This window comes from Macrosteles quadrilineatus, unplaced genomic scaffold, assembly GCF_028750875.1.
Source record: "Macrosteles quadrilineatus isolate MER2022 unplaced genomic scaffold, UCM_ALF_1.0 Scaffold_7__1_contigs__length_78375512, whole genome shotgun sequence".
NCBI classification, from domain to species: Eukaryota; Metazoa; Arthropoda; class Insecta; order Hemiptera; family Cicadellidae; genus Macrosteles; species Macrosteles quadrilineatus.
Genome location: NW_026542600.1, coordinates 53,389,876 through 53,412,576, shown reverse-complemented (window position 1 = coordinate 53,412,576; position 22,701 = coordinate 53,389,876). Strand labels below are relative to the sequence as shown.

At 34.5% G+C, this 22,701-nt stretch overlaps 1 protein-coding gene across 5 annotated transcripts in view; it reads right to left on the bottom strand.

The window, feature by feature from the left end:
• Window positions 1-15,070, bottom strand: part of LOC128998730 (vacuolar protein sorting-associated protein 16 homolog) — a 57,121-nt gene extending 42,051 nt beyond the window's left edge. For 4 of the 5 annotated variants that reach the window (XM_054425049.1, XM_054425052.1, XM_054425051.1 and 1 more), the window contains exons 1-6: window positions 14,688-14,962; window positions 10,574-10,763; window positions 9,852-9,980; window positions 9,235-9,379; window positions 6,914-7,035; window positions 5,500-5,675 (exon numbers count right to left, since the gene is read on the bottom strand). In XM_054425049.1, the coding sequence (XP_054281024.1) occupies window positions 5,500-5,675; window positions 6,914-7,035; window positions 9,235-9,379; window positions 9,852-9,980; window positions 10,574-10,763; window positions 14,688-14,743 (818 nt within the window). In that variant the 5' untranslated portion in view covers window positions 14,744-14,962. Of the gene's footprint in view, window positions 1-5,499; window positions 5,676-6,913; window positions 7,036-9,234; window positions 9,380-9,851; window positions 9,981-10,573; window positions 10,764-14,687; window positions 14,963-15,018 lie in introns of those variants that run through there. The other variant, XM_054425050.1, reaches the window with a different exon arrangement.
• Window positions 15,071-22,701: the final 7,631 nt, after the last annotated feature.

Genomic DNA, 22,701 nt, shown 5'->3' with positions numbered 1-22,701 from the left:
TTTTGCCCAGTTTGAAAAATCAGCTAAATTACAAAAATATGACCTTGGGATGACAGTTCTACACTTGAATATTAGATCTATTAGAAAGAATCGGGATCAATTTGTTGCTTGTTTTGGCTCTTGTTTAAATTTGATTGATGTAATTATTCTCACTGAAGTTAATATTAAGAATGAGTTATCTGATATGTTAAATCTGTTTAGTATAGAAAATTACAAGAAGTATTTTAATCCAAGGGAAGAAAAGAGGGGTGGAGGTATTTTAATCTTTGCCAGAAAAGATATTTTGGTGCATGGGGTATCAACCAACAGTACAAATTTTGAAAGCATGCTCATTGATATTAAAATGAAAAGTTTTGAAACTAGCATTTTAGCCACATATAGACAGCCAATTTTTGATGAAGCAGGATTTATTACAGAATTAGATAGAATATTACAGAGTATAAAAGGAAACATAATAGTAATGAGAGATATGAATTTAGATTTAAGAGATTTACATAAGAAAAAAGTTAAAGATTCAAGCTTAGATTCTTACATAATTGTTATACAAGGGAGGAAGTAAGAGGAGGAAAACTAACACAAACATGTTTAGACCATCAGGGCTGAACTTACCTAGGGGCGGATGGGGCGGGCGCCCGGGGCCCCCAGACCCAGGCGCCCCTTCTCAATAAGTTAAAAAATTAATTAGGCGCTTACCGAATGGTCTCTCTCGTTTTGCGTAGTTGAAAATTATGATCATGGGAAACTAATACGAATACCGGAAATTGCAGCGATTGCAAGAAATCATGACAGCCTTAGCCAGATAATGGTCACAACAAATTGTCACGAGTATTGAGATAATGGTGGTCGGTGGATGTTGCCGTGATCACGAGAATCATCACAAACTACGTCGAGATCCCAAAAAAATAGTCACAGGATTTGAACATACCAACTAAAAAGTATACTGTTTTTCTTATAATGAAAAACAGATACGATCGCGGCAAAACCCGATTGCGGGGTTTGCCACAATCGTGTAAAATCATCACAGGTGTTGTCCCGATTGCCGTGGTTGAGTAAAATCATTGACTTTATTAAAGGGGTTCACATGGTCGCTTGGAAGATAAACTAAGAAGATTACACAACTACTAAGATTACGGAACTGCTGTGATCGTGGGGAATCATCACGGATGTTGACACGATTGTAGGAAATTCCCCCATATTTAAAAATTTTGGGGCGATTTTTATATAAGAGCACCAATACAGATATCCAAAATCGCGAGAAATCATCGTGGATGTTGCTGCAATCAGGGAAAGCACCATGGTTGTTTCCGAAAAAGTGTTATAGGATGAAGTAATTAACTTTTCAAAGTTTTTGCATTCTCACTTATTTACCTTAATTAATTAATTTTAGTTATTTGTTCAAGTTTTTTCATTCAAGTCCCAAATAAAGTATGTATTGCACCAGATTTAAAAAGTATGGTATTACAGTGAAAAATAAATTTTAAATAATAATCCTTAGGCCTACTTTGTGCTATTTTATTTTTTATTTTGACTGAATTTTTTTATAATTATTTGTTGAAAAGGATATTACACTTTAATCTTTGACTATTGAAACAATTAGACTTCAGTATCCAATAGTCAATGGTTTAATGTAGTATTGCAAAGGAATTTGCAAGGTACCTGCTTATGTGGTATATTGAATTTTAATAAATACAGTTACAACAAACCATAAAATCGTACATTGAAAATATTTTAACAGTTAAAATATTATATAAAATTACTTTATACAAAATGCAACATACTGATATTCTAACATGTTTAAATTTTATTTTGCCATTACATTCCTTATAATAGTTCAAATCAGTGTGCATGCAAGACACATTATATTGTGTATATAATGGATATTCATGCTGGGGGCCCCATATTGGCAGATTTGCCCGGGGCCCCTGAAGCCATAAGTCCTTCCCTGTAGACCATGCATTCATTAGAGTTAAAAGAGCGAAGGTCAACTTAGATGTAGTTCAGACTAAGATAGCAGATCACTACACCTGTGTTATCAATGTCCAGCCTGACAACTCCTGCAAAACTGATAAGACAAAACAGATAAATACAAATAAATGTGGCTATATTGGGACAGGTATTGGGGCAGATGGACTGGCTGTCTATAAAATGTTTATCTGATGCATCAGAGATTTATAATAAGATAAATTTAAACTTTAATGAAGCCTATGATATTAGTAAAATTATTGTATCAAAACCAGTTAAATCTCCCAATAAACCATGGATATCTTTTCAAATAGTAAAACAGATTAAAGAGCGTGATAGATTATTTAAATTGTACAAAACACATCCAAACAATAATAATTATAAAGAAAGATATAGGGTAGCAAGGAATAAGGTGGACAAAGAAATCAAAAAAGCAAAACAAAGGCACTTCTACAGTTTATTTTACAATAATCAAAATAATATTAAGGAAACTTGGAGTCAGATAAACTAAATTTTAGGTAGGGGCAAAGTGGATAATATTGATGAAAGTATAGTTAAATATCTAGGAAAGCATAAAACAGAACTTGAAATATGTAATGCATTTGCAGATAAATTTACTAGAGGCATATATTCAATAATACATAACTGTCAGCATAAAACACTAGATACCTTAGGACAAAATGAGTGCATAGCATCGTTGTATATACCTAAAATTAAGAGAAATGAAGTTGTGAGTTTACTGCAGAGAATGAGAAAAAAAGGACCCGGCCACATGCTTAAGATTGCAGTTATAAGACCAATCTATAAATCAAAGAGACATGATGACTATTCAAATTATCGTCCCATATCGATCCTCCCCTCCCTTGGTAAGATATTAGAAAGGTATGTTCCAAATAAACTAATAAAACATCTAGAAGATAATGGAGTGATACATGAAAGTCAATACGCATATCAAAGAAAACGAGGGACAAATGAGCTGTTGTTAGAATTTTCAGACTAAGTAAACAATTAATTGGGCCAGGGAAAGCAGGTATTGGTGATTTTTATTGATTTTAGTAAAGCTTTTGATACCCTAGAGAACACAATAAAATTTATAAAAATGGTTTATTTGACCTCTTTGCGTCGAACGATCCGTGTGTAGTTAGTACAACTACAGCTGTTTCATACCACTAGGGTACATCTTCAGGTTGTTGGTAGAACGTTAGATAAAACAGCATTCATTCATAGATGAACTTGTCGAAATAAATATCTCTACATACACAAAATACACAAAAAACATTTAAATAACACAAATTTACGAGCTTGGCCAAGTGACGAACACACGAGACAGGCGGCGATGGATGTTGCGTTATGACTGCTGGCGTGTGTCCAAGCATCAGCTGTTACCCCTCCCCCCCAACTCCTTTATCAGGACCAGTTTTGTTTTGGTTTAAATGAATGGCAGTATTGTAGATGATATTAGATCTGAATGAAATTTGTTCGTTCAATATATGGTCAGGGTGTTCTTTGGATGCCTTGTATATTTCAAACTCCTCTATTGTGTCCATGTATCTGCCTTTATTACATAAATGCATAATTTCTAAATTACTATGTATGTCTGTGTAGTTGTGGTTTGCGTTAATTATGTGGTTGGCGAATGCTGATTTTGAGTTCTTTTTGGGTAGGTGTTCTTTCAACCTAGTGGCGAAAGAGCAAGCAGTTTGGCCGATGTAAAAGCTCGGGCAATCGTTACATTTCATTTTGGAAATACCTTGGGAAATACATTTTGGAAACACTTTGGAATTACAACTCAAGGCAAATGTTCTTTATTTAGCCTAGAACAACAAATAAATATTCTAAAAGAACAAGGGAATATTTAGTTCCATTCTTGTTAAACAGTTTACCGGTACAGCTGAAGAATATATGTTACTGTAGAGTTTTAAAGAAGAATTTATATCTAGATTTGAGTTAAAGATAACTGATCTTAAATAAAGCTATCCTCTACTCAAAGAACAATGACTTAGCAATAAACCCCACAAAAACTACAAATCTGAATTTCAGTAAGAAAAAAGACATAGTCCCTCAATTAGAGGATGTAACAATAGAAAACCACACAAAATTTCTCGCTGTTATCCTTGATAACAAACTAACATGGAAAGAGCACAGCAACCACCTAAGAAAAAAAATCAGTACTGGGGACTCTCTGTGGCCAAAACAGCTTACTTCGCACTGGTAGAGTCGCATCTTAGATATGGCTTGACAGTGTGGGGAGGAACTTCAACAAAAAATATGAATCGAATCCTTGTTCTTCAAAAGAAAGCCATAAGAGCCCTCGCCGACCTTGTCCCACCACAGACTTGCAGACTAGCATTCGCAAACCTAGGAATCCTCACAGTGGTGTCTCTCTACATACTTGAAACCATAAAGTATGTGAATGAAATAAACCCCCCAAGAAACCAAGATATGTACCACTACAACACCCGTCATGGCTCCAAACTTGCCCTACCAGTTCACCGAACAACTCTTTGAGAGAAAAAACCTTCCTACACCGGCTGCAAACTGAGGAACCATCTACCGGTACCTGATTACCTGAGAGACCTGACTGGCAACAAGCTACACCAGGAGTTGAAGAAGTGGCTAATCGCAAGACCCTTCTACTAAAGAAAGGAATTTTATGAAAATTATGGAAATTAACACGTACAATTCACTATTGTATTGACACTATTGTAATTCTTAACGAATGAACAATAAAGAATATTGTATTGTACTGCGTTTAATATTTTATCATTATTGTTCACTGTTCCAAATGTTTATTATTGTTACTTTTTTAATAGTTTATTCACTGTTCACTGTTCTAAATGTTTATTATTGTTACTTTTTTAATGGTTTTAAATCCGTTTATTACTGTTACCTTTTTCATTGTTTATTAATAATTGTTAAAATCTGTGATTAAATTCTATGATTGGTTTGGTATATTATTGAATTCTTACAGAAAAACAAGGGAAACAAAAGACTGATTGAAAACAAAGACTGATTGAATAAAAAAACACTGTGAAATAACAAAAATTAGAATAATTGCTGCAGACAAGCCATATTGGTTATTGTGGCTGAGTTGTATGTGTTTTATATTTTTTGGAAATAAATAAATAAAATTTAGAGAGCGACCTCAATATGATAAATCCCACAGGACCTAACACAAAATTTGACATATCAAGTATTCCGTTACACTGAGGTTCAGTAATTTGAATTCAGGTGATCCAAAAATTTGTTACATCAAGGATAATTCTTTAGCAAAAGGTACAATTCAAAACTTTATCTATTTGGTAAACACAGTTTAGTTGTTCATCCTGTATATATATTTATATTTTACATATCTTATCTCAAATTACATTTTTTGTTGGGTTTATCAAAAAGCGACAAGTTAAATTTTGCGCCAGTAGCTGGCTGATAGACGTGGACCTATTTTGAACTAAAAGTCGGCTTCAGGGTCTACGCTATAGGTATAGGAATTAGCAGTCTATAATATTTCTTGGTAGCTGGTTTGTGGTTGCTACTGACCATGCTATCTGTTTGATGTTGAAGTTGCGTACATCAAGTAGCCGGTAGTTGTGTCGCAAGTCCACGGTGCCAAGCCACAGTTTGCCTCGGTCCGTCAGCAATGCCACACTCTGACTGGTGGACGAGACAGCCATCTTGACTACGACACCTGCTCCTTCGTCTCCCAGGTCTACATGCTAAAGACAGAATGGACCTCTGGATAATGTTCGATATTATCGTTTAAGCCCCATTTTTTTACAATACAATTAGGCCTACCAAAGTTTCAGGAAAATACCTAGTGCAACAAACCTGTAGACCAAGCAATTTTCCATTTCCCTCATTGGATTCTTACTCAAATATTTCCTTATACATGTTGGATTTTTTCCTTATTAAAAAAGTTAAGTTTAACGAGTACTTACTTAGGTTTTTAGCAACAGGGAAGGTAAATGGTTTTTTTGTGAAATGTTAAAAGCTTAGTATGAAATAAGTAAATTATATCAAAATATGGGACCCATAAACAATCAAACTAGGCCTGCAACAATTAATGTACTTATTACCTATAAGAATAACAAGGGTAAAATGAGTGAAAGACGCAAATACCACTTGACAAAGATAACTATCAATAATGATAATAGTACGAGGGGCGTTTTTAAGTAAGGCCCTATTTTACGTATAACGCCGATGTTCGCATGGACGTCATGAGGCAGCTTGCCACTTATTGGCATAATTGTTAAACAGGATGGTGTCATTTGCAGCTCTGTAGCTGACATGTAAGCTTCGCTGTTAGTTTAGACAATTTTTAAAATTATTAAATCCCTGCCGCATGCAAGATAAGGTCAGTGATATTTTTCTGACCACAAGAAACATATCACATACCGATAATTATCGACAGTTGACTGAGGGTTATGACCTTACTGCAATGAGTGAGGGTAAAGTGCATAAATGGGCCAGGGGGTGTAAAATGGCCATGAAAGTTGTTTTGATTTGTGCTCTTCAGTGAGAAGTCTGGGTACCCACCAAAAGCACAAATTCCTTCCCAATTGGACATATAAGGGCAATTTTTGAACTCCCTAACCCAGTTCTGCACTTCACCCTCACTCATTGCATTAGAGCCATAAACTTCAGTCATCTGGTGATAAATGTCTGCAGCTGATATGTTTCTTGAAGTCAAAAAACATATCACTCACCACTCACCCCATCTTGCTTGCGTCAGGAGATTCAATAATTTTAACATTGTTCTAGACACACTGAAAAATGTACATGTCAGCTACAGAGATGCTTATAGTTAGAGATGCTTCCTAAAAGGTTTTTCTAAAAGGTTGTCCTATCACATGTTACTCTAACAGAATTGGACCTTTCCCTTCTGAAAATTTGTAAAAACATCAAGGGGTAAAACCTGCTGGATTTAGATTAAATTAAACATGTTTCAACAAACCTGTATCGTGGCCCTTGACTCCGCTTCACTAAGGGAATATATCTCAGGACCAAGAGCCAGCATGACCCTAGTGTGTCTCTCTTCGCACACTAACGCCCAGGCGCTCGGACCTAACTGCATACCTACAACCACACACAAAGTCATCCAAATGAAATCACATTGTTCCATAAATTTAGCTCCTCTATTGCAAAGCCCTTCTAGGCCTCTCTAGTTAAAGCATAAAAGGGTCAATGAGCAAAATGATCATCAATACTGCCACAGCAGACTACATGTAGAGTTTTGTAAAGAAATATTGGATCTATTCTATGAAAATATTTTGAGTAAAATAAAAACACGATGAGAAAAAAAAACATTTACTGTTAAATTTTTAATTTTTACATAATTTTGGATTAACTTGTGCAAAATGCCACAGGTTTGTAAAAACCCTGACTACTGACTAGATTTCACAAACTCATGGTTACCTACATAAATCAAATCATTGACTAAACGCCAAATGCGCTCTTGGTTCTTGAAAGGCAATAAGATAGATAAGGTCATCAATAGTAATTACAAGTGGAATAGGAATAGCACACTTGACAGGAAGTGATCGGAGGACAGGTTGTAGAGCAATACAACATTTGTGAAGCCGTAGTGACTTAATGGATAAGGGTTAAAAAATCTAAGTATGGCTGTAAAATAAAGGGACAGGTTTTCTAAGAGACAAAAGGCATGAGCCTGAAAGCCAAACACCATATTGCCTGGGCCACTTGACATCCCCCTCCACATTCCAACACGTTTGAGAACACTAGGCCGCAGCTTCATTTGCATCGCATCGTGTATTTGCATTTTTTGGTAAATAGTAGGCGTTATGATTGAGTAACGTGTTAACGTGAATTTTTTTGCTTGGTAACAGTTTGAAAGTTTAAACACTCTTAAAAAGGCTCTAAACTGTTTTGGGTGTTTTTTTACAAATATTCCTCAACATCTCAGAACAAATCTCCATTTGTCAGTGATTTGTTCAGGCGTGAGGATTTTGGGAACCATTTTATATTGAGTGAGTTTTCTCGTGTTGAAATGTTCTTGTGTCAAACTGATTCTTTGAAAATTCCTACAGTCTAAGGAACTGCACGGATACTCAAACAACGATCTTGACAGATGACATTGCCTATTTCCTAATTCCTGGGTGCGGATCATCTTTGATATCTTCTCTTTAGTCTTTGAAACGCTTATACCACTCAAAATCCTGTGTACAAAAATACATTGATCCCCCTACACTTGATTTATGATGGAATTAGGCTCTGATAAGGACTTCACAACAAATTTCCTATTGAGACATTGCACTATTATACCATTTTCCGGCAAGCGGCCAATACACGGTCTGACACAAATAAAGAATGTGTCAGAACTAAGTGACCTAAGGTCATCAAACCAGCTGTAAAGTAGAGGGGGGATGTCAGGTGACTCGGTATGGCATTTGGCTTTCAGGCTCATGCCGTTTGTCTTTTAGAAAAACAAGTCTTGTTATTTTATAGCCATATCTTATATCAACTCCGTTTAGTTCTGGATAGCCTTAATAACCAAAAAATCTGTTTCAGCAAATAAAAATATTCCAAAGCTAAAAAATCAGTCCTTTGTATGATTGGAGGAGGAGCATTCTAGACCCCTTGTAAGGACTTGAGAAAGGACTTGACGAAACTCTCGGGCAAAATTTCTTCCTGGTTCTACTTTGGGTGCAGTGTAAGAATAAGAATAAGAAATATTTATTCCCATTAATCTTTACAAAAGAAATAGGACACATCATTTGTAATACATAGAAATCAGAAATCAGAAATCAGAAACGTTTTATTGTCCTTCAACATTTACAACAAATGCAATAGACAAAAGTCAAGAAAATTCAGCTATTACATAGTTACAAGGTGATTCAGTGTTTACAGTACAATATATCTAAATTTAAATAACCACTTACATGAAAATAAAAGCTTTATTTCAACTTACTCTTCAAAATCTAATATTTATTTCACAACTTAAAAAATCATCAATTTTGTAAAAGGGGGTTTTAACAATCCAGTCATACAGTTTATTTTAAAAAATACTGTAAGAAACCAATTTTGCTTCTTCAGGCAGCTTATTAAAAAACATTGTACAATTTAATTTATGTGAATGTTTGGTTTTTGCCAATTTTTGCTGCAATATATCTATTTTATCCTTACCTGCATGAATCAAGCTAAAAAACTAAATGCTCATGGTATATTTTTGTTATCATCATAGCTATGTAGGACAAACTTAAAACAACCTGTTTCAATCGTTACCAGAATAGTTAGCTAATTTGTAAATCATCAAACCTGGTATTTCAGCTAGGAGCCTCGTTTTTGGTTCCTTGTAATTGTTGACTATGAAGATACGATGTGCCATAGTCAACACTGCGACTCCAGTCCCTATGGCACTTTCAAACACTTGCGCTGCCGTAACACGGGTCTCTTGAACATCCTAAGTAAAATAATTTGATTATAAAATTGCACTCATCCTACACTCATCCTACACTCATCCTTCACTCATATTTGGGGTAAAATACGCACATAGTGGCGTCCCCATCTTAAATAATTGATAATTGATAATTGATAATTGCATTACTTAAAAACAAAGGTGACTTGTGTAACTATTTAGACCTTAGTCTACATACACGTAACATTCAACATCACTGTTCTATGCTCCTACCGATCAAGCTCTTGTGTAACTATGTAGGTACCCCAAAGATTCACAGAACACAGAAGATTGATATTTTATAGCAATGCTGTAATTTGTAAAGGGATGACAATAATTTTCTTGTATTGTTCACATTTGGCTCAATGAATCAAATACGTTTCAGTTTTACATTTATATTTTATGGGAAGTGGCAAACTCTAGATCTAGGTTGGCAATAGCTTATTGTGCATGTGTTAATTCTTAGTTCAGAACTAACCTTCCCCATACTGAAAGTACGCTGATAATTGGAAAACATATCGTAGACCAAAACCATTCCATCTTCCTGTACACATAGAAGTTCTTCTGACGTAGACCAGCCGAGCTGCAAAACATTGCCACTATTCCACTGCAACATCAAACATATCACTCGGTCAACGAGAAGGTATTTGAAAATAATCTTTTAACTGTGGTAATAAAAACCTAATGACCTTCGGTACGTTAAGAGACCGTTTCTTATTGCATATGGTTATCCAATATGAAAAACCTAACTGATGACGTTATATTAGATTTAAAATCAACACTAAAGAGTAAAGTGTACCAGCGTCAAATGAAGCCATTATGAATTACGCAAAATATAGCCTAAAAATATGTGTAAATAGGCAGTCAATTTGAAGCTGAAAATAATTTCAAAATAATTTTTAAAAAAAATTTGAAATAATTTAAGCTATAAAGCTGGAATGTGGTTTGACATGCATGAATTAGAATAGTGCCCATACTACTGTATGCATACTATTTAATATGTATTTATAGGCTAGCTATAAGTACTTTAACTAAGCGTCTGACTTTGTATGTTCTATTTATATTCACACTAAAATATCCATTTTTATGTACCACAGCATTATGTAAAACAAAAGCATTATTCACCGCCTAGTAGGGATTAAGAGCTGTTGACAGTATTACAGTTATTAATCTCTAAGAAATAAAGGATCACATGCTTACCACAAAAGTAGAAATCAGTTTTCCAGAGGAGCTATAGATTGCAATTACTGGTTTTCCACTGCCTTGTACTTTGACCAACTTGGTTCTGTCCCGCATTACAGCAATAGGACCACCATTCGGAGAACATGTGAGAACTGACGACTCAAGTGAAACCTCTCTCTGCCATGACATATTATACATTTCAAATTTCCTGCAACAAGATTATGTGTTTTTTAAACAGTTTTACCCGGGTAAACGTACGGGTTTCATTACTTACTACTGTACTGTAGCCTAATGAGTTTTTACTGGACACCAGCTGATGGCGTCAAATATCGTACGTCACTTGTCCAAAATGTGTTTACCAGAGTCATTCGGTAATCCCGCACTCGACTTTGTCTTGCACAGGAGCTACCACACTCGTCCAGTAGTCAACTGTTTTAGGACTAGTAACGTAATATACTATTACACATCCTTTTACAACTACAGTACAAAGTCTCTCAACCAAACTACTTTTAACTTTAAACATCATTATGCATCGTATACTGATTTCAACGTAAGGAAGGAAAAACCAAGTGCCTGATTTAAGAATGGTGGCATGGGGTTCGGGGTTTGGCCGTTGACCTAAGATAAAGATGTTGTTGAGATCGTTCTCCCAAGTAAACAAAAAGAAATGTGAATGATTATGTAGCTGGGTGTATCCATGACACCTCCAAAGCCTTAGGGGTAGGCCTTAACATTTCTTTATGTAGGAGTAGGCAGCTATTTTATGTAGGCCTACCTACGGTTCAAGTTTTAGCGAATTTCCCATATAGGCCTAGGGAATAAGCTATACTGCTATTTACTTTGTCGTTTTGAAGTTCCAAGAGGCCAAAAACACCATCCGTTCAAATTCATATATATATATATATATGTCAAATAAATATATCAACATAATATATAAAAGGCAAAGCCCTCACTGACTGACTCACTCACTCACTCACTCACTCACTCACTCATCACTAATTCTCCCACTTCCCATTTACCTAGGAGGCTGAAATTCGGTACACCGATTCCTTGGGCATTAAATAGGAAAACTAAGTAGTTTTTATTCTGATCGGGCTTTCGGGCTCTACCCCAGTGGCTCTGAAGTTTCCCATGATAACCTTAGATTTTTCATATTTAAAAGGAATTTCTTAACAGCTGTTTCAATTAAACAAGTTGGTACTGTTCTATGATGTTCAATAGCATTAAAGTTACAAGGATTTTTTTTTATTTTTTTTATTTATGACTACAGCCAATTTGCAACCAAGAGGTGAGTGAGCGTAGCAAACAAACTTCAACCTGGAAGCGAGTGAGCGTAGCGAACGAACTTCAACCAGGACGTGATTGAGCCATGCGAACGAGCTCACTTGTGAAGTTAAACCTAGGTAGGCCTAGCTAGAACAATTCATACCATCGCAATCCATCCTAATTAAAAAACACGGTAAATATGCATTTTAAGGTTTGCATGTGATTTTTTTATTTTATACGACCAAAACCATGTCATGTGGACCTGCTCAAATTACCCGGAATATTAAGCAGATCACAAATATTCAAGAAATGTTTTGATTCGACGTCAAATAAGCGAGATTTAAAAAAATCTGCAATGGTTTTTTAGGATTTTTGCTCCAACTTTTGCTTGTGTTAAAATACCAGAACATAACAAGCAACCTGGCAGTGCTACAACAACCAATGAATAGGTTGGTACTGAAAGAATTCCAAGCATATTTCCTATACAAACTTAATTTTCTCGACTAAGTTAATTACCCATTATTTCCCGTTAAACTACCCTTTTACACATTAAATTACTCTTTCCCCTGCCTATTTTTGGATGATAAACCACGTTAGATGTCTCCCCCACCCAAAACCACGAATTCCCACCTGTCCCCTAGTGAGTTGGGGTTATGGCTGTATCACATTTTTGTCAAAATCTTATTTTAGCTTATTTGACGTCGGATCCAAAAAGTTCTTGCATATTCATGATCTGCTTAATATTCCAGATAATTTGAGTTACATGAAGTATTTTTGTAAAAAAAGAATTGTGGTCGTTTTTTTGTGTTATGGTCCTTTTCCGTGGAAAAAGAACGTCATTTTTGGAATCAGCATTGAATTTTGAGTAGAAGGAAAACAAATTCAAAAATCGTGTGCAAACCCTAAAATGCATATTAACCAAAAACACTTATAATACAGTCCCGAATTTACATAAACCAGACTTATCCTCACATACCTATTAGACAACCTTATAAGCATTGTTTTTATTAATAGTATATTTCAGTGTTTTACTCCAGAGCTTTCATTGTAGGCCTACATTAACAGTCTGGAGGTAACATAAACTAACAATTCGGTTCATTCTGACCTAAACTTTACCTTCCTAATCTAACCTAGGTTTAAACAGCCCCAAAATCGCATGATTCGCATGATTCTTAAGTTCATAAATACCAAATTTTGTTGTGTGAGAAAAAATCCACTAGGTTAAACTAAGTTTTTATCCAGCCTACTCTCGGTTTGATTTGGGCATACCGTAACCACTAAAGCTGGGTTTTCCTAGGCGCGGAAGCGGAGAGAGGAGCGCGGAGAGCGGAAAAGAGATAAACATGGTGTTCTGTTCCGCTTCTAGGAAAACAGTAACATATAATTACCTAAGACAAGTGGAGTCCGCTCTCCGCGTTCCTCTCTCCGCTCTAGAAAAAAGTCATTAAATAACTTCTTGATCAGCATTGTACGTGTTATTAAATTTACGGAAAGTAAATAAAATAAACGTCTTATAACACTTAAAAAGTGATTTTAAGTGTTATAAGACGTTTCTTTTATTTACTTTCCGTAAAAAAGTCATGTATTTCACTAACTTATATGAGAGGTACTATTAGTTTATTCCCATAACTTACATTTGGGTGGACTTCCGTATCTGTTGGCACAAACAACCAAATTAAAATATTGATTATTCTATTGTTTCATTCAATATATCGATTGATATTTTCATTTGGTTGTTTCTGGCAACAGATACGGAAGTGTACCCATACATTTTAGTGATTGATTTTAATGGACTACCAAGAACGAGACATTAAGCAAGGACAGTCCAGGGTACAGTTTCACATAGAACCTACGATATCTTATTGGATAAAATATTAGTTCAATACCTACATTTAGATTGAAACACATATTGTTGTCATGTGACATTAAGTTATATCAATTACATAGTTTGAATATGAACATTTCAAAGAAAAAACACTTCAAATTACTACTGCAAGCATTTTTGAAAAAGTAATTTGAAGTGTTCTTCTCAGGATTTTAATTTTACAAAAACAGTCTGCAGGCGACATAAACTAACAACTCGATACATTATAACCTAAACTTTACCTAACTAATCTAACCTAACTTCAAAACACTTAATGCAGGCACCAATTCACATACAGCACGACCTACCACCCTGACATGCCTAAATAAGAACTACATGTAATTAGTCCACCAGTCCATCTATATCTCTATAATGTGACGAAATTCCTATTATAGAGAACATTAAGTTATTTGACTACAGAATCACTTGAAATGTTATCCATCCTATCTTGTTTATTGTAATGTTAAGTATGTTTTTACGGCAATATCTTGAGAAATATTCATTAGCGGTGAAAAACAATGGTATATTTGGATTCAGGAGGTAAAAAACTATGAAGTAAGATATCAAAATTAAAAATTCGTTTGGAGGCACCTATACAGGAGGTAAAAAACTATGAAGTAAGATATCAAAATTAAAAATTCGTTTGGAGGCACCTATACGGAATAAATACCAAAATATTTTAAAGGATATTTTTATTGAATGAAATATTTTTAAATGATTGGATATGTAACTTAGGGTCAATTGAAAATTTCATAATTGATCATAGCCTAAGTTAGGCTAGATTCTCTGCGTTACTGTAAGTTACCTTAGGCAAAATAAAAGGATTTAATGACAAATCTGGTCTATTCATAGGACATTTTCACTATTTTCAGATAGTGCTCGATTAGGCCTAGTCAGTGCTCGATTTGTTAAAAATAAGGTGCCAGAACTGTATATTAGCGTAGCCCAGTTAAGGAACTGTACCCTTTTAATTTGTTTTTTTCTAGGCTGTAATTATCATACCTATAATAACCATCTTTATCAGTAGGGTGCCAATCATGTATAAGTAGTGCTGTCATCTTTGCTAACTGGTATTGGCTAAACTAATGGCAAAAACATGGAAAATATAAAAATAATTGAAACTTCATCAATCTTTAGTTAAGCAGGTTAACCCTATTTTATTGGACAGTGTTCACATCTACAACGTTCAATCCAAATGTTAGTCTTTTTACTAATCACTTCAATAATGTAGTGTCACTCAACTCACTGTCAGTGTCAACAAAACAAAACAAATTCAATTGACACATTTTTATTCTGCAAAATGAGGTTATGGTTATGCTGTTATGCTAGTTACCATTTTGTAAACGTCATAAGAATGTACTACTTTTGTGTCTCCATGTAGACTGTAGACTCACATAGCAGTGGTATGCGACGATTTCAGTGTCGATCATTTGGGATGTCGATAATCTGGGACCATTGAGCTGGGACCCCACGGTTTAATTTAAGGTGGAACTACAGGTTAATAGATTATGGTACCAATAAGAGTGCTAGCACGTATAATCTAATAATCAAGAATTATAATAAATTTACGATTAAAAATGAACGCGAACACGATATAACAGTTAAACAATTTAATTTATTTGTGTTGGCATTAATATGTCACTGTTAATTTATATAGCTGTTAAATTATTTATTTCATCTTTGGCAAACCCCGTTTTTACGGGTGGGTTCCAAATTATCGACAACCATAGAAATTGATCGAAACTGAATTATTCCCATTTGGTCGACACTGAAATATTCCCATTTTACCGACATCCTAAATAACCGACGTTGCAAATTATCAACTTACGATAGTCTTAGATATTAATTAATTATGCTGACGTGCAAGGCGCCATCAATTACGTACGTAACGCGTTATCCGGAATTTCAAACCCCTCCCTCCCATAAGTGACGCAGGACGCTGCATAAAGTCTAAACCGCCCCGCCCCCCCCCCCCGGCCAAGGCATGGCCATCTTTAACTACAGTTAAAGGCGGCCGTGTCCGAGGCGTCCGTGCCTCCCCCTGTATGGTAAGCACATAACGCTGTCATAAGTCATTTATTTAACCAGATTTACATAATTTACATGCATTGGTTATGTCAATTACAGTAATACATATACAAAACTCCTTATACTACATGCCATAAGCTATTTACATTTGGTGTCAGATGTTTTCTTAAATAAGGTTGTGAGGTATGATAGCTAGGTGATATTTTCCCCTGTTGTCAAAAACATTGTTTAAAATTGTTTTTGAAGTAATCGTATAAATAAAGAAAATTTAAGAAAAAACCTAACAGTATTTGAACACAACCCCGAAACAGATTTACGTTAACAATAAAGTGTAATTTAAAAAAATCTGCAGTTGTATACCAAAAACATCTTATGTGTATTGTAGCATTTCTGAACAAAATTTACATTACGGTAACATAACGGTACACAATTCAGATGGATCTGATTTGCCATCGTATTTAACTCAGAGTGATCTAACCCATGCTTTCAAGTCCTCTATAACTGGAAGATTAATAGGCTATGTGTCAGTTTAGAGCTCAATAAATCGAGCAACAATTATCAGATTTCGAATAAATGTTGTACAAACGTGTAAACCTACGTTTATTTGAACGATTTTGCTTACGAACCAGCATGATAGGACTATGAGAACGGGCGGGGCTTAAAGGTTTTTGAGGTAAAATTTGGGTTCATGATTCAAGATTTATTGAGCCGTCCAGTAATTCACAAATGGCCAAGTCAATAAAACTAAAGCTATAAAAAAAACAGAGTCACATTTCCTCTTGATTTACAAGTCCAAACTCAGTTCTACATATCCAGTACAGTTTTTCTAATTGTCAATCGTAAAATCATAAAATTTCCAAACCATTTTACAGAGCTTAAAAAATAAATAATTTAACATATTCAAGAGTTGTTGTATGCCTTACAATAATTACGGAGGAATTAAAAAATGAAATGAAAAATGTACATGTTATTCTTATGGAGAATAGATAAACTACCTATTGTAGTTTATTTGTTTGTGGATATTATGTAATCAAATTTGGCAAATTAGTTGATTTCATACAAAGCTATTAACTTCCAATAAAATCCCAATCCATTACCTTCCTTGTAGCAGTAACCACAGGTAGGCTACTCATTAACATCAATATTATCTAAACAGGAAATAAATATGACAATAATTAATTGTAAGGAATTATTTTAGTAGAAATTCAGCCAGGTTAACGGAAATTAACTTCGATTGCAGGTTTACTGTGATTAGTTTTTTATCGGATTTCCCATTTAGGAAATAAGCTAAAAACGTAGTACCCTACTCATGGTAAGACCTGGACCCAGGACCGATTTACTTTTTTATTTTGAGATCCCTAGAGGCCAAAAACACGATCCGTTCAAATTTACATACAGGGTATTTTTTTTAACTTGCATCTTTATTTATGTAAAAACCGCAATAGATAGAAATATGCAGTTTGCGGGAATCATCTATTGACGTATGGGGCCCAATTATTTTGAATTCAACATTACATTAACATTCTCCCCTTTCCCCCCTGCCACCAACTAATTTTTTTTAATAGCAAGGTACCCCTTGTGACATATCAAATGAAAGAGCATGAAAAAATAAAATGTTTGATGAAAAAAATTGAAAATGGGTTCATAAATTTGTAAGATATCCCCCCCCCCTCACCCCGGATCTTAATTTTTTTAATAGCAAGGTACCCCTTGTGACATATCAAATGAAAGAGCATGAAAAAAGAAAATTTTTGGTGAATTTAATTTTCCATTTGATATGTCACAAGGGGTACCTTGCTATTATAAAAAAAGTTATCGGTAGTGGGAAGGGGAGGATTATCTCACAAACTCAAGAGCCGATTTCAATTGGTTTTTCACCAAACATTTTCTTTTTTCATGCTCTTTCATTTGATATGTCACAAGGGGTACATTGCTATTAAAAAAAATAAGTTCCGGGAAGGGGGATATTTCACAAATTTATGAGCCAATTTTAAAATTTGTTTTCACTAAACATTTTATTTTTTCATGCTCTTTCATTTGATATGTCACAAGGGGTACATTGCTATTAAAAAAATAAGTTCCGGGAAGGGGGATATTTAACAAATTTATGAGCCAATTTTAAAATTTGTTTTCACTAAACATTTTATTTTTTCATGCTCTTTCATTTGATATATCACAAGGGGTACCTTGCTATTCAAAAATACCCCCACCGCAGCAAACCTGCCGACTAAGCGAATTTCCAGTTGCCTGAATTGATTTTCAATTAAATTTATTTAATTAATATTAATGTTTATGAGTACATAGGCTTGCTGCTACAGGTCAAAAAGTGTGTTTTTAGTGAAATATTAATGACTTAGTATAAAATAAATAAATTTACTAAGTTTGATCAAAATATATCCATAAACAAGCAGACTGAGACTACAACATTTTACAATATTCCCCATAAAAATAACATGGAAAATAGCAATTATTTGAAATTTCTCCGTAACTAATAATTGTACAAAAACACTTTGATATACTTAATTATTTGTTTTTTTTTAAGCTCTTTAAGGAGGTCTGAAGAGAAATCGGGAAATTTTGCGTTTAGAGGGTCAAAAATTAGAAAAACCAATTTTTACTCCATAAAACCCCCCATAAAACCCCGTTCCCATGGTCCGATGATGCTGGTTTGCGAACTCATTCAAGTTTATCCCGCCTTACACCTTCAAACCAAATTTCATCGAAATCGGATAAAAATTACTAAAGTTATCGTGTTCACGGACAAACACACACACACACACACACACACACACACACACACACACACACACACACACACACATATATATATATATATATATATACACATATATAAAAATTTGAACGAAAGGTGTTTTTGGCCTCTGGGGACATCAAAATGAAAAAGTAAATCGGTCCCGGGTCTAGGTCTTACCATGCCTCCTACGGTAATAGCTACTTTCCCATAGGGAAATTCGCTAAAATAAGTTAGGGGCAGGGGGGAAAGGGAAAAATGATCTGATTTCGATGAAGTTTGGTACAAACGTGTAAACCTACATTCATTCGAACTAGTTCGCGAACCAGCATGATCGGACTATGGGAACGGAGGTTTATGGGGTAAAAATTAGTTTTCCCACTTTTGGCCGTAAAAAAAAGAAATTTTGCCATTCCATATTTCCAAACCATTTTGTAGAGCTTGAAAACAAATATAAATAATTTACTATATAGAAGCATTGTTACGCGCGTAATAGTTACAGATAAAATTCCAAAAAATTGTAAATTTAAAATTTCCATGTTATTCTTATGGAGAATACGTAAAATATTGTAGTTTGCATGTTTATGAACATATTTTGGAAAAATTTTGAAAATTTATTTATTTCATATTATACTATTAACCTTTAATAAAAACTATTTTTCCCCTTCCTTTTCCAGTAAACCTAAGTACCTGTTAAACTAATGTTATTCAAATGTGATGTGGAAAACGAATAGGGACCTCTTGTCGGGAATTTTCTATTTTGAGTTTTATATGTATTTGAATTCCTTATTGAATTCCGAATCGATTAGTGCAAGTCGATTGGTCGAAGTGGTGTATGATTTTTTTTGGTAAAGTTATAGGACTTTGAAATTTTGTTTTGGAAAAGGGTCATTTTGAGAAAAACTGTTTTGAAAATTTCAAATACGCATAAATACGGTGTTTTTCGTATTTAAGAAAACGATTATGGTATCAAAAGAAAACTTATAATGTCCTCATTGGAAGCAATACAAATTGTTGTCATAACTCACAGTAAGTTTCATTTAAATAATTGTTTTATTGAAGCGTGTCGTAAAAATTGCATTTTAGAAAAGGGACCTCTTGTCGGCCCTATGTTATTTCTCCATTAGATAAGAAAAGGTACCTCTTGTCGGAACCACAAAAATTGTGAGTTATTTTGTTCTCCGTGAACTGAACTTTTATGTAGTTCTCTAAATTTCCACTAGAATACAGGACAATTAATTTTTGGACTAAAATCTGTGTAAAAAGTGAATATTAGAAATGGGACCTCTTGTCGTTATGGTGAAATAACATTCAGCGACAAGAGGTACCTCTTATCACACCGTGCAGAGGCTAAACAAAGTAATTTTTTCGACCTTTTGCATCTTCAATTCGATATTTTAACTGATACTGTCATTTTCTATGCTAAATGAGGTATATAAATCGATAAAACCTCGAAATTCAATATTTTCTACCTTAGTTACTTATATCGGCCGTACTGAAAATTTTGCATCTCCGACAAAATGTCACTTTTCGCTTTCCACATCACAAATAGGGAATAAATGTGATATTTTTAAGGTGATAGTGTAAATCCAACCTGGCAAATGGAAATTTCAAATTTGCTTAGACTGCAGGTTTACTGTGGCGGGGGTATTAGAGTGTGATAATTCATTGTACATGTAATACTAAGTATATCACGATTAATAACTTTAAATACTGAAGCACTCATTGGAATACTTTCCATCTATGATTCAGGTACTATGTAGTACCTTGTAGTATATAGGAAAACTGCATGGCTAAATTTATTGCCTGCCGGTAGTTAAAAAAGAATAAGAAGCAACAATCAACTAATGCCCTTACCCTTACCATTTCGTGTTTGAATTTTGACACTAGATTTCGTTTTGGAGTTGGTTGCTGGAACTTTGGAGGAATATCTTTTTAAACTTTAGTTTACTGTTTTCTATTTTAGTGATATTTCCAGTCAATATTGCAAAGAAATGTCAGAAAAAAAGAAATTTTGTTTCTTTGTGACTTGTTTATATCTCGCTGTAGCGTTTGCCGAGCAGTTGGAAGCTACCACAAACATCGTAGAAGTTTCCACAAAACATGGTAGGCCTAAGCTTTAGCTCTAAGCCTTTAGCTGAGAAGTAATATTGTTATGACTATTATATGTTAATTTTGTAGTGTTTTTAGTTGACTAATGTATATGCTAAGTCTTAAAACTTGTTTAGGCCTACATACAAAATGCATTCGTTAACCATATTTCATTAACCCTAAGACATTTGGTCTGCATTGCGTGCTAGGCCTAGGTCTAGTTATCTTGGTTATAGGCCTAGGCCTATATGCTAAAACTTACTAAGTTATGCCATTACAATCTTTTTATTTATTTATCTGATCAAAGTATTTTAAAATTTTAGTAGTAGCCTCGTCATAGAACAGTGTTCACCTGAGCTAACTTAACCCTCCAAGTGTCCATAGTTTAGGCCTTAATGTCCACCTATTTTTGGCGCATTTGCAAGGTTTTATTAAAACGGATCTGAGAAGCTTAAAACAATGTTAATTCTAATGTTCTATATACCATTTTGTTTGGAAAATCATGGCTTCAATATTATATATAAAACATAAGGAACATTTTTTCAAAAAAAAATTTTTTAGGTAAAAAAAAATAATTTCGAAAACTTTAAAAAAAAATAAGTTCGCGCTCAATGAAATTGTATAAATTATAGGCCTATAAATATTTGAAAATAGCCACTTTGTTCTAAATTTTATGAGGATTACAAATATATAATAATATAAGGAAGTAGATTTGCAAATAAATAAGTTATGGGCAAAAACAGATTTCAGTACATAGCGTTTAGCTAAGAATGCATAGCCTAACCATAGCTAGGAATCTGGCTGATAATTTACATCAATATCACTACCTACTTCTTCAGGATCATCAACCAGCACTTCAAAACCACTTAAATCTTCTTATAATGCAACACGTATACCGTATCACTACTTTTGATTTTTAACACTAAAACAATGATAAACGTAATAAAACACATCAGTCATCGGTCGGAGGGTAACCTAGCTGTTTACAAATACACGCACGTCAGCTGTCTGCTACATATTACGATCGGCTCAGATAACGTACAGCGCTGAGACAGACCTCTGGAGAAAGCTTAGAATGAAACGGAAAGAACGATACCTAACTCGATCCAGTTCAATCCGATTCAGTCAGTTATAGAGCCTTCGCCGTAAACGATGTCTGCTTGTCGAAAAATCGACAAGTAACACTACACAAAGTGTGCTGCTTGTCGAATTTTCGTCAAGTAACACTGGGAGGGTTAACTTACGTGTGTTTGTTATCAAGTTGTTTTAAAAAGTTATTATTCAGTCATTGTAAATCAGTGGCAGTTCCGTGCATTATTTCAATTAGGTCAACATAGAGAGGTTCCGTCGCAACTATCTGTATGGATAATTAAACAATTTGAACATATTAATTCAAATTTATCTTTAGGGATGAAATTTAAGATCGAACCTCAAAATCCGTGTATCTGAGTTATCAGACATGTTCAAAGCAGCTGCTTGTTTTCTACAGGGACTGTTTTCCACAACACCACAAACTCTTTCAAATGTTAGTTGTCTGGCATCCGATCTGCTTTGGACGACCTGTTAGCTTCTTTTTGATCGCAGAAGCTGTTGTTCTAAAGTTAGTAATCTACCGCATGATTTTGTTATGCAACAGAACCTCTCCATGTCGACCTAATTGGAAGAATGCATGGAACTGCCACTGAGTTGTTATGACTGAATCAGTACTTTTTAAATATGACTCATTAACAAATGCAGGTTGCTCAGGTGATATGACTACAGATAATGGCAATGTGTAGGCTTTCCAACGAGTCTACTCCCACCACGCTCAGACAACCTGAAGCTGAACAGTGTGTTGCAGAAAATGGATCGGTTTTTTGCCACACCCTGTAGATAAGCCTACGTATCGAGGGTTGTAACGGATTTGAAAAACAAGTGTTATATCAACAAATTTGTTACATTGAGAATGCACTGTACATTTTTAGGGGTAGCAGATTTTTATCCCCCTGGGCAAAACTTATGTCACAAACCAGGGGGTGAAATTCCGGCCGCAGACTTTTGAGTTGCATAATATCAGTTTGATGGATTAATGGTGGAATTAAACGTATATTTTTACGGTTGTGAATTTAATCAGAATACATCAAATTATACAAACATAGAGTGTAT